This window comes from Prionailurus viverrinus, chromosome B2, assembly GCF_022837055.1.
Source record: "Prionailurus viverrinus isolate Anna chromosome B2, UM_Priviv_1.0, whole genome shotgun sequence".
Classification (NCBI taxonomy): Eukaryota; Metazoa; Chordata; class Mammalia; order Carnivora; family Felidae; genus Prionailurus; species Prionailurus viverrinus.
The window spans coordinates 144,677,719-144,690,274 of NC_062565.1; the positions used below are offsets into that span (position 1 = coordinate 144,677,719).

The 12,556-nt window shown below is 57.9% G+C and overlaps 1 protein-coding gene and 1 long non-coding RNA gene across 3 annotated transcripts in view; one reads left to right on the plus strand and one right to left on the minus strand.

Annotated features, from left to right (window-relative positions):
• The first annotated feature begins 645 nt into the window (after positions 1 to 645).
• The window catches only part of SLC22A1 (solute carrier family 22 member 1), a 29,413-nt gene continuing 17,502 nt past the window's right edge, over positions 646 to 12,556 (plus strand). For both annotated transcript variants that reach the window (XR_007152090.1, XM_047858263.1), the window contains exons 1-6: positions 646 to 1,056; positions 5,851 to 5,954; positions 7,734 to 7,888; positions 10,262 to 10,430; positions 11,692 to 11,806; positions 12,040 to 12,146. Coding sequence is in view for 1 of the 2 variants with exons in the window: in XM_047858263.1 (XP_047714219.1) it covers positions 646 to 1,056; positions 5,851 to 5,954; positions 7,734 to 7,888; positions 10,262 to 10,430; positions 11,692 to 11,806; positions 12,040 to 12,146 (1,061 nt within the window). In the remaining variant the exon portion in view is untranslated. The remainder of the gene's footprint in view (positions 1,057 to 5,850; positions 5,955 to 7,733; positions 7,889 to 10,261; positions 10,431 to 11,691; positions 11,807 to 12,039; positions 12,147 to 12,556) is intronic.
• LOC125165399 (uncharacterized) lies at positions 4,796 to 5,335 on the minus strand. Its single transcript, XR_007152091.1, has 3 exons — positions 5,297 to 5,335; positions 5,034 to 5,128; positions 4,796 to 4,917 (listed from the first exon to the last, which is right to left on the minus strand). It is a non-coding gene; the product is annotated as an uncharacterized LOC125165399 (long non-coding RNA).

Here is a 12,556-nt window from a genome sequence, read left to right on the forward strand (position 1 = left end):
TGTGCCGTGAGGAGAGTCGTAGCGTTGACCTTGAAGGCTGTCACGACCTGGTAACAATTCAGAGCCCCGAATTGAAGGCCGATGCTTTTGTCATTGCTGAGTCTGAAGCTCGTTCATGGCTCCCTTTTCCACGAGATGCCGGCCTGCAGGGCCCTTGGGGACAAATAGGACGCAGTGCTCAGCCGAGCCACGCTTGGGGCCAGGCCAGCTAGGTGAAAGGAGTGTGAGTGCTGGATCACACAGTACCTGAAGCTGTGCTACCTTTGATTTATCTGAATTATAAAAAGAAGTTTTAAAGTAATCTCTCTGGAAGAGCCCTAAAGAGACCACTCCGGGGTGGGGAGGGGGGTTACCTGGCAGGCTCTAGTTTTTCCCTCTAATGCCAAGAGAATTAGAACCCCAGCTTCGTGGCCTTGCTTCCTGGCCAAGCCATTTGGACACTCACCCTCCTGCCTTTCACCCTTGCCGGACACCCGCACCACGGGGTGAAAGATTATTTCCAGTTGGTTGGCTTCCAGGTGGAGCATGCTTGCACAGCAACTTGATTTCAAACCAGCCCATTGCAGAGAAGCCCACACGAAACATTGACCTTGGCCACCTCGGCCGAGGCAGTTTGGCCAAAGTGATGAGGTTGCCGGTCCAGTCATGCCCACTGTGGATGACATTCTGGAGCAGGTTGGGGAGTTCGGCTGGTTCCAGAAGCAAGTCTTCCTGACCCTATGCCTGCTGTCAGCTGCCTTTGCCCCCCTCTACGTGGGCATCGTCTTCCTGGCCTTCACCCCGGATCACCGCTGCCTGAGCCCCGGGGTGGCCGAGCTGAGCCGGAGATGCGGCTGGAGCCTGGCAGAGGAGCTGAACTACACAGCGCCGGGCCCGGGGGCCGCGGGCGAGGCGTCCCCTCACCAGTGCCGCCGCTACGAGGTGGACTGGAACCAGAGCGCCCTCAGCTGCGCGGACCCCCTGGCCGGCCTGGCGGCCAACAGGAGCCACCTGCCGCTGGGCCCCTGTCGGCACGGCTGGGTGTACGAAACGCCCGGCTCGTCCATTGTGACCGAGGTGAGAGCTGGCCCTGTGTTTTGGGGGGCAGCCGGGCGGAGAGTTCGATTCACTGAGCACTTAGAACGTGTCCAGTTCCATCCTGGGCACTTTGCACGCTTCCCTTGCGTAGCCCTCCGCAGACCCTGGGTGATGGTGAAGGAGGCTGAAGGTCAGAGCAAGCCGGGCTGAGCCAGATCGTTTGAACACGGGTCTACAGGGAGAGACGGGTTTCTCTTCTTTCCGCCCCACCGGCCTCTTCCTCCAAGAGCCTGCCGAATTCGCTTGGGGTGCGGCTTCCCTACCGTTAGAATTAGTGGGCTCCCCCTTCCTCCACTCAGGAGGCACGCGCCTGTGGGGGCTGAACGTGGCTGGGGAGCTGGGGAGGCCTCCCTGGCTTTGGAGTCAGACTGTTGCAATCCCGGCCATGTTCCAGATGAGCTGGGCGTCACTGCGTGGGTTACTCGGCATCTCTGAGCCTCAGCTTCCTCATCAGTAAGCCGGGGACGGCCGTGACCCACAGGGGCCGGACGTTCAGCTGAGGCTGGCGTAACCGCTGACAGACCTGAGCTGAGCTGCACGAGGTGGCCTCACAGGATGCGGTGGTGGTGTCGAAGCGCCCTGCTCGCCTAGTTCGGGGGGCTCTTTCTGTGTTGTGCCTTGAGGATATTTTAGTAAAAAGCTACCAGGTTTTTTCCCTTCATGCATCCTTTTGAAAGCGATGGGTTTCCAAGGGTTCCAAGGCACCCTTCAATGACAGACGACCAGCGAGGCACCTCCCCTCCCAGGGACACCGAACTGCCCAGCGCTCTGGCTGGGAGTCTAGAAGCATACCAAGACAGAGAAGTATTTGTTCTCCGTGACTGAGAGCCACTCCACTAGTAAACGGGCAGAAGCAGTCGGTCCTCCATCTATTTACTCCCCCATCTGTTCACTCAGTAAACGTGGCTGAGCCTTTGCTCTGCTCCAGCACTGCTGCGGTGCTGGGATGGAGACGGGGAGAAAGCTGGGCGCTTCTCTCCAGGAGCCTGGCATCTCCAGGGCAGTGATGGAGGCGGGGAGAACAAGGCCTGTGCCCGGGCCCACGTGTGGGCAGGCACACAGGGGGCAGCGGGCTCCAAGGAGGCGTCCCCGAGCCACCGAACTTATCACGGGTGCCTTCTGGAGGGAGGTGGCATTTGATTGGAGCCTCGGGTGTATCCTGAGCGGCAAGGAGAGGAAACAGGACAGGGAGGGGGAGCTCGGGCCACGCTGGGGACAATGAACCGTTACACTGTCCTCCCGAAAGGAAAGGTCGCCAGATAAAACACAGGACACCGAATTAAATGTGAATTTCAGATAAATGACCAATGCTTTTTAAAAGATGATCATGTCTCAGATGTTGTGCAATATTTGATACTGAAGCAGGGAATACAAATATTGCATGGGCAGTGCCCATATTAAAAAATACACATATATGTGTGTTGTTTATCTGAAATCCGAATTCGACCGGGCACCCTGTGTTGTCGTCGTTGTTGTTTTCTTCCTAAACGTGGCAACAAATGAGGAAATTTGGTCTTGTTTAGGCAGAGGAGCAAGGCGGTTTAGTTCTAGCTGGACCTTGGGAATGGCCTGGAGGCGTCCCCAGAGGTCAGGAGGGCTCAGGTGGCCCAGAAATGAGCCCCGGTGGAAGGGTCAGCCAACGTGGTTGTTGCAGGAACAAAAGTTACAGTGGCCCTGAAGAGACACAGGCCTGGCCTGGGCTGGGGGGGAGGGACCCCAGCTCGCCTGGGGGTGGGCGAGGGGGGCTACTGAATCTGAGCCTGGACCATGGGAGAAGGAGCGGTTTGGGAGGTGGGGGTGGCAGACACAGAGGGGAGGAGGGGATAAGGGAGGACTCCAACGCAGGAGGACTCAGAACGCTCCAGAGCCGGGTGGGGGGGGCTCCCTGTGCGTGGCAGTAGGGGTCCGCTTCCACAGGACCCTAGATATAAGCCCTGGCAGGAATTGAGGGGCTCCTGGAACCCTTGTGCTCAGGGGGAGCGGGGAGGAGGTGGCTGTCGGGTACAGAGTGCATTTGGGGAGGATCCGGCCCCTGGAAGCGATGCCCTCTCCTCTCACCCTCCCCCCCCTGATTGCTTCAAAGCCCTTTGCCTCCACTCCTCATCCTAAACTGAAGCTTGTTCTTGGGGGATTCACCTCGGGGATTTATTTCTGCAAAAATAATCTTTAACTCAGCCTTGCCTTGGACATTGGAACTTGCTCGAGGGAGGTGCTGAGCCAACTTGTTTGAACACCCAGCCTCACTTCCCCTCCAAGCCAGAGACAGCGGCTGGGCTCCGCCTGGGGAAGGAATGTGCTGTTTCCTGACTTTTTTGCCTCCCCTGTGTGTGTGTTGAGGGGGGGGAGGGCTGGCCCTGTCGGCTGCAGCCCCACACTGGGCTGGGGGGCCCCGCTCCAGGCTGGGAAGCCCTGCCTGTCCTCCCCTGCCTATGGGCAGGAGCGAGAGAAAGGCCTCAGCCCCAGGTCATGGGACCTAAAGTTACATCATAGTTTCCAAACTCGCCTGGTCCCCGAGATCTCCTGGCTTCTGGTCTGTGATCTGCCCAGACAGGACCCACAGCAGTCTGTACTCGGACAAGGACCCTGGGGGACTCCTGTGATCAGACGAGCTTGGACAGCACTGCCCACTGGTTTCTAGGCCGCCCAACACACCAGGCCCAGCAGGAGCCGTGACTGGACTCAGAGGCGCATCCGGCGCCCCCCTGGGGCTCAACACAGCCCCGGGCATCTCCGAGGGCTGGGCCTGCCCTCCTGGTGTGCACACATGTACTAGAGGGCAGTGGTTGGGTGTGAGTTCGGGGGGCACGGGGCATGGCAGGGGACTCTAGCATAGTGGGAGGGGCGGTGGCGGGGCAGAGATCTCAGCAGGAGGCAGTGGTAGCAGGTAAAGTGGGGGTCCCTCCCACTGGCCCTGAGAGCCCCCAGCTTGTGCACAGTCCAAGGGCAAGATGTCATCCAGGGCATTTCAGGAAGCATGGCAGGGACATGTTACAGACTCGCTCATGGCGAAGATTAGAACAAAAGACAAAAAACAGGGCCCTGCGGCTTCGGTGCGGTCTCGTAGACACCGAATGTGGTCTTGGACAGCGTCGGGGGGGAGGCTACAAAAAGACAGTTGGACAATTGGAGACACAGAGCCTGGGGCAGCCAGATAACACTCCAGAGCCGTCCGTCCCTCTGCCTTCTGACGGCGGGGCCTGGGGCAGCCAGGGAAAACCAAAGAACCGCAGGGTGAGCTGGGTGAGGAGGGTGTGCAGCTGAGGGGAACGAACACCCCGATCGGGACGGGGAACTTCAGAGGTGCCGGGAGGTATCTCGTCCTCCCAGGGCTGAGCCACCACGGGAGCAGACCGACGGGTCTGGGCATAAATAGCAGGTGACAGGACAGGCTCATTATGAGTTTCTGAAAGTCAGGTGGTATGTTGGGACGCCGGGGTGGCTCAGTCGGTTAAGCGTCCGACTCTCGGTTTCGGCTCAGGCTGTGGTCTCACGGTTTGTGAGTTCAAGCCCCACATCGGGCTCCGTGCTGTTGGCACGGAGCCTGCTTGGGATTCTCTCTCTCCCTCTCTCTCTGCCCCTCTCCCTGCTTGCACACTGTCTCTCTCAATCTCCAAATGAAAAACATGGAAGAAAACCTTCTAAGAGTTAAAGGGTTTGTTATTTACCAAAACCATTTTCACGTTTCCCCCTCAGTGCTTGCGTAGCTCTGTGAGTGGGACAGGATCAGCTCAACGCATCCGTTTCAGACTGGGAAACTGAGGCCCAAAGTGGCTAAGTGTCTTTCCTGCTGTCACATCCCACAACGTTGTCTGGTAGGGTGGGGCCGTGAATCCAAAGTAGCTAGAGCGGCACAGAGATTGGGAGAAAGGAGGGATGCGCCCCTAGACGCCGCCTAGTTAGGGCTGCACCAGGACCGGGGAGGGCGCCAGGGCCCGGCTGCGGAGCTCCATACTTACATCCACCTTCTCTGAGCCCCAAAGAGGGAGTGGCGATGTCTCCTCATCACGCCCGTCCAGTGCCCAGGCGTGTGCTCTCTACGGTGGGACGTCCCCTATAACACAATAAGGTCCTTCATCAGACAGTTCTGTCCCGCCTTTGCCTCTGCCTCCCTCCTGCTCAGTCCCTGCCATCTCTGGTTCTTGGCATGTCGGTCCTTTCTGGTCCCTCCGAGTCTCCAGCTCCCCTGCCCGCCCACCCCCCCCCCCCAGGACACTAATACCCAGGCTGCTCCCACTAAGCCCGCCTTCCTGCGATCGTGTCCTCGCTCAGCCCTTCCTGTTCACACGGCAACATCAGTCACAACGGAATCTATAGAATTATTGGTGGACTTGACATAACGAAATGTATAATTAACAGGCACTTAATTGAGGGCTTTTGACCAATTTTGGAAAACACGTTCTGTTTATTTTGCTACACTTCCATCTTGAGGAAATTACTTTGCTGTACTTCTTTCTAGAAAACTTACCTGTTGGCCATGTTGTCTTTTGATAATCGACTATCAGTGTCAAAGCACTGGACGGTAGCTTCTTTAACTAATATATAGTGAGGGTAAAGCAAAGATATGAGGTCCATAATGATATTAACCGAGATTTGCCAGAAACCTTGAATTTGCCTTACGAACACGCGGTAAGAGAAGATGACATGAGACGCCTTCGGATGTCACACGTTGTGTTAAACGTTTACTTTGTCCGGAGGGAAGGCGGAAGGTGTAGTTCGACTCACAAGCGGTCTTGTGTTTTCGGCCCCTCCAACTGCGGTGTGGACCTGCTGCAGTTCAACCTGGTGTGTGATGACTCTTGGAAGGTGGACCTCTTTCAGTCCTGCGTGAACGTGGGCTTCTTCCTGGGCTCTCTGGGTGTCGGCTACATTGCAGACAGGTACGTGAAGGCCAATCCACCTGTATGGAGCGGCAAGGCCGCGTGGAGGGTGGATCAGAGGGGTCAGTGATGGGAGAATCTGGCCAGTTGAAATCTACCACGGAACTTGACGGGGAAAAGACGTGGTAGCTAGTGCTTTGGACGAGGTGGGGCAGCAGGCTGGAGTAAGGTTGGGGTTTAGGATGGATTTCAGGGGTCGACGCTCCACGCAGATTGTATAGTTGGGGTGGTGGCCCGAGAGAAGGTGGGGACGAAGCCAAGGTTTAGGTGTCAGGCAGGTGGATGAGGTGAGGGCGGGGCTGTTTTTTGAGGCAGGCCTGAGTCGGGTAGAGGCCGACTTCACTGTAGCTCTCTGTGGGGGGGAGGGGGTGGGAAGCCGCCCGAGTTGTGTCCCCGCAGCGCTAACATCACAGCTGTGCTAACAGTGGCCCGGGAGGCACCGAAGAGATGTCAAGGAGGCAAGTGGATACACGAGTTGCGCTCAGAATAGAGTTTCGCGCTCGAGATACATCTTTGGGCTTTGTCAGCAGGAACTGGTATTTAACGCCGTAAACTGTGTTTGAGATCAGCTAGCAGAGTGTGTAGAGAGGTGAATAGGTTGATAGGGAAGGAGTGGTGGCAAAGGAGATTTGGAAGAAATGACAGGCGGCGGGGCTGGTGCAAAGCCGGAGAACACAAGGCAAGGCTCGCTCCACGAGGAAGAGCACTCAACACCTGTGCACGTGGCCCCACGAGTGCCAGCAACAGGGACGGTGTCGGGAAGGCTAAAGAAGAGCGAGAGAGGAGAAAGCGGAGTCTGTGTGTGGGGGCAGCTCTTTGAGGCCAGTGGGCTGCGAAGGACAGGGGGGAAATGAGGGGTCCAGGATGGGGACGACCGCATCACAGAGTGCAGGGGTGGGGGATGGGAGGACTGGAGGGGCAGTGGTGGGGGGCTGGGCTCCAGTGACAGGGACACAGCCTTTGGTCAGAGACACAGGAGAAAAGACGGGGAGGTGGACACAGATGACATTCAGTCTGGTTATTCTGAGGTGAGAAGGGGTGAGTATTGGACAGGAAGTTTCTATCTCAGTAAAGGACAAGGGCATTTATGGGCTGGTGTGGAGGTGCGCTGGGCGAGGGCAGGAGTTTGAGGCCAGGAGGCAAGGAGAAGCAGGATGAAGGGCCGTGTGGGTGTCTAGGACGCAGGGGGCAGGGTGGGGCCCTCTGGGGGTGGGGACCAGGTGGCTGTGACCGCACCGAGGTTGGTCCCTTACTTCCTTGCATGTGGGACAAGGTCTGAGAGACGAGTCAGTAAAGCCCCCTACCGGGATGAAGCGTTAGCAAATAATTTGCCCATTTCGTTCGTGAAAAAAGGAAAGGGAAATAATCCTCAATAGTTACACCACGAGAACTGTTTTCCCGAAATGTTGACACAGCTGATAAGACTTGCGTGGGGGTGCGCCCCACTAAACCCTGTATAACACAGTCTGCCAGACACAAAGGCAATGAGAGGGGACCCGTGTGGGACCCGCAGAGCCGCTGGGGGAGCCCCCCTTTAGGCTGAGATGCCAGATGGCTGAGAGCGTCAGGATTCTGGATTCCTCGCTACACTGTGACTTAACGAACCTCGGAGGGGCCGCTGTTCCCAGAGGATGACAAGGTCGGGCCCTGAGGGGGACAGCCCCTCCGGAGAGCAGTGACGTGTGCCTCCCGACTGGGACCCTTGCTGCCCCGTGGTGCCCACCTGACCCCAAATACTCAACAGCCCCACCTCAGGTCCCTGTCTCCCTGTCTCTGAAGGTTTGGCCGCAAGTTATGTCTCCTGGCCACCACCCTAACCAGCGCCGTCTCGGGCGTCCTCACGGCCGTGGCGCCAGACTACACGTCCCTGCTGCTGTTCCGCCTGCTACAGGGGCTGGTCAGCAAGGGCAGCTGGACGTCCGGTTACATCCTGAGTAAGTATCCGCGGGGCTGACTTTCCACAGAGGTCGGGTGGGCGAGAGGAAGGGGGTGGGGCCAAACATGGAGGTGGGTCTGGGGGGAGAAGGCAGGTTTGCAGGGTCTGGAGACATTGTGGTCACTCTAGTTGTATGTGACTGTGTGACTGGGGCAGGGGCATTACGTGGGGATGGCCTGCCTCCTTCCTTCCTTCCTTCCTTCCTTCCCTCCTTCCTTCCCTCCCTCCTCCCTTCCTTTGTCTGAGAGACACTTAAATAACCACTTAAATAGATCAATCTTTCCATATCAACTCATCTATTTGGAAAAAGATCACAGTTGACGTGTCTACAGCAGGGGGAGGGGCAGGAAGGGGGGGGTCAGGTAAGAGAGTATTTTTAACATTTTAAATAAGAAAGAACCAGCACCTCCTGAAAAGAAATACAACTCAACTGGTTTGAACCACTTGAAAATTAGGAGAGAAAACAAAGAAGAGATAAGAGAAGAGAGGAACAGTTTTTTTTTTAATTGAGCTGTAAACCACTGTAATTCTACATTTTTTTCTTTCAAGTTTTTCTCGGAAGGGTGAGAAGAGAGAATGAAAATTACTTTCTGGGAAGGAGGTAGTATAAAAGAGCCATCTATGCTTTCCTCAGCCCATAGGTGGGCACTTCAGACAGCAGTGAGGATAATCCACAGTTGTGCTCATTTGTAGAGAACAGAAAAGAAACAGTGATGCCCTTCCGCCTCTGGAGACGCTATCCTGTGTCTTGGCATTCTGGGAAATGGTTCATTAACCAAGAGAAAGCATGTTTCTCCCCCTAGAAACTGTGTGCAGATGGTTTTGTTTAATCGGTTCGGGTCATATGTATCGGCCACGTGTATGTTCAATATGTGCTATTTGGCACATGGTTAAGAAGATGAACTTGGGGTCACACGTCGGCTGCCCAACACTGACCGGTCGTGTAATCTTGGGCGAGTTCCATAATCTCCGGCCTCGATGCCCTCATGGCGGGGGTGGGGGGTGGGGGGTGGCGGTGCCCTGAGCGGATGAGCCACACAGGTGGCGTTCAGAGCGATGCCTGCCCCGTGCCCGGCCCTGCCTGGTTCTGTTGCTGCAGGGTGGTCACTAGGGTGGGGCTGGGGCACTAGGGTAGAGGAGGCATCCTTCCTCCCTGCAAGGAGCTCACACGCTGGAGAGAACGACAGATGCCCGAGCGGGTATCTGGGTGGGGTGAGGGCCCTGCCTCCTCCGAAGGCTTTCCCCACTCACTTATGGGTCACACCCCCCACCCCTGTCCCCCCCCACTTCGCCACCCCGTCCTCCACCCATGGCTCATTGGCCTCCTTTGTTGGCTCCTCTTCTTCTCCCTGATCCTCCCATCCCTCAACAGGGCGGGACCCAGGATGTTGTCCCCTCCAACCCCACACCTGTTACACCTGCCGACCCCCACCCCAGCCCCCAGTCTGTAAAGTGCCGTCGGTCCAGTCGCTCAGACCTGCCCTCTTGCGGTCGGTCACGGCCTCCGCTTCCCCACTCCTGTGTCTGCCTCCTTGGGGTCCTGCTGTTACTGTCACAGCACACCCGGACCCACCTGTTCCTCCGCCGCGGCCACTGGGCCCGGGCCAACACTGTCCCTTCGCCTCCACGTCGGTCTCAAGTCTCAGCTCAGCAGCAGACGTGGGAGTGCGTTTGCCCCTCAAGGGACCGGCTTTGCGTTTCATGCCATGCAAGCCAGCCTTCTCTGAGCCCCCCATGGCCTCGCCCGGCCCCCTGCCCTGGAGATCCCCGTCCTTAGCTCCTCTGCCTGGAACTTCACCCTTGAGGTCCACCCCACGGCACCGCCCTCTGGCAAGCTGCGTCCCCTGACCCTCGACTGTCCCGATCCCCTCACAGCAGTTACCGTTTCGCTCCCCCGTGGCATACGGTTTACTCATTTGCCGCGTGAGCCCTCGGCCCTCTCCCTCGAGGAGGAGGGGTGCGTGGGCCGCCACTGCCCACGTGGCTGCCACAGACCCCAGGCACTCAGACTGGTGCCGGGTCCCTCACTAAGTCCGTGAACACTCCTGGGGCCGAGGGAAATGTCATAGCTCAGCCCGGAGCTCGTGGGGCCAAGCTCTGGGGAGGAGAGGCGGAAGGTGTCAGGCAGACTGGATCCTGAGTGCGTGACGGGCGGTACGGATGGCAAATGGGGGAGTTTGAAAAAGGACCAGCTCGAGAGAGGCTGGGACGAAGGGCGGGGTGTCTCCGGGAGCCTCGATCAGCAGGACTTGGGAAGGAGCCTGGAGTCAGGCAGGCGGGGGGGGGGGGGGGGGCACGGGGGGGGGGGGGCGGGCGCAGGGGCTCACCGGGGAGGGAAGGAGCCAGAATAGTGACTCATCTTGTGTCTCAGTCACAGAATTCATGGGCTTGGGCCACAGGCGAACCGTGGCGATCCTCTACCAGGCGGCCTTCACGGTGGGGCTCGTGCTGCTCTCGGGAGTGGCCTACGCCATCCCTCACTGGCGGTGGCTGCAGCTGGCCATCTCTCTGCCCATCTTCCTCTTCCTGTTCTACTACTGGTACGTGGGTCCCCCGAGGCGGCCCCGGCTCCTCTGTCCAGCCCCGGACCCCTGCGCGGTGACCCCGGCTGCCACACGGGCCGTCCTCCACATGGCCGCGGTGGCCACGGGCACGGGCATAGGGCTGCTACCACTCTCTGTGCCACTCGGGGTGGTCCGTGTTCTGACAGCGGCCCTCACTCCACGGGGAGCTAGCCTCAAACGGGGCCTCTTTAAATTCGCAGCCCCTTAGATAGAGAGGCAATGCTTCAAGTCCCACAAAACCCCACCTAGCCACTTGGTAGGCATTTGCTGTTGGTTGAATGAATGAATGAATGAATGAACGAGCGAATGGGGAATGTGCACGTTAGGCCACTGTGAAACAAACCGGCCCAAATGAGCTGTCGATCTCACTAGCTGTCGGCGCTTGGCAGGGTCCCCAGGGAGAAGCATCCGGACAGATGAGTTCTGATGGTGGGGCAGGGAAGGGGTGCAGAGAGGGCTGCGGACAGAAGTACCTCAGCCCTGCCCCTGTGGTCACCGTTCTGCTGAGGGCAAACCTCATCTGTGAGCGGCACTGCAGTAGACCCAGCCTCTCTCAACAAGGGCTGACTAGGGGCCGCACACTTGTGCTCAGGACCAGCCTGCTCTCTCCTCGCCAGGCTGCAACCAGGGGCTCTCCGGGGGGGGGGGGGAGGGGGGGGGAAGGAGGGTCCGGCGGGGTGGGGCCACACCAGAGTGTGTTCAGAAGACCTTCAGCCAGAGATGCTCAGTCTTCGAGTTGTAACATCCTTACCTGGTTTGAAATGGACAGCCTGCTATCTCCCCGGTGTTAAAGGAAAGTGAGTATGGTTTATTTAGTTTGGGAGGTATTTCGAGCCTTGTTCGACCGCCCTCGAATTACACGGAGACACCTGCTGTAGCCCAAGGGGTGGGGGGGCACACGGAACGTCCATTCGGGGTGAGGAACAGGGCTCCCAGCTTCCAGCAAAGAATGGGGCCCCTGCTCCATGAAATGCAGGCCACATAGGAAAGCGGTGGTTCCCTTTTTGCCCCTAAATCTTAGCAGGTGGCACTGAGAGTGTGAGGGGCCCGCAGAGCTCCTTCGTGCGCCCCCTGAGCCAACACAGGGTGAGCCCAGATCCTCGTCCGCTAGCTGCTTGAGGACTGACAGTCCCCACGTGAGGCGGGCGGGTTGCTCAGAGCCACATCGCTCTGACCAGGGCTTAAAATGGGACGCGCTCTGGGGAAGGTGCCACGGAGTGACGATCTGTGTCTGCAGGTGTGTGCCCGAGTCTCCCCGCTGGCTGCTGTCGCAGAAGAGAAACGCTCAAGTGATGAAGATAATGGGCCACATCGCCCGCAAGAATGGGAAGCTGCCACTTGTTGATCTGAAGGTGATGTGCTAGCAAGGGCTTCCTCACATCCCTGAATTTGGGGGTCGGGTTTATGATTTAGAAAGTGCTTCTGGGGCTGCCTTGAGAAGCCGGAAGGCACAGGAGGCAATGGGGGTGATGAGTGCCGAGCACAGGAAGGGCAGTGGCTGACGGCGGGGCGGGGTGGCTCTGAGGGCTTCTTCGGCTCCCCCCCGCAGTTAGGATGTGGCTGACGCTCTCCGTCTCCCTCCTAGATGCTCTCGCTCGAAGAGGACGTCACCGAGAAGCTGAGCCCCTCCTTTGCAGACCTGTTCCGCACGCCACAGCTGAGGAAACACACCTTTATTCTGATGTACCTGTGGTAAGGAGCCCTCCCTGTGCCTTCCCTGCCAGACTCGGTGAGCCTGCCCGGACGCCGGGGTACAAGTTAAAGACAGCAGAGCAGGGCGCCTGGGTAGCTCGGTGGGTTGAGCGGCCAGCTCTTGACCTCAGCTCAGGTCGTGGTCTCACGGTCAGTCATGAGATCGCACCGAGCGTGGAGCCTGCTTGGGATTCTCTGTCTCCCTCTCTCTCTGCACCCCCCCCCCCAAAAAATAAATGAATAAACATTACAAAAAAGACAGTGAAGCAATGCCGGTGGAAAGAGAGAAGCATGAAAAGGAATTTTTAGATGAATTTCAAGCAAAGAGCTCTTAGCGAGACGTCTTTTTTTCTCCCTTGAGAACTGATTAATGGGGAAAGACATCCTTTTAGTAAGAAGAGCATGTTATG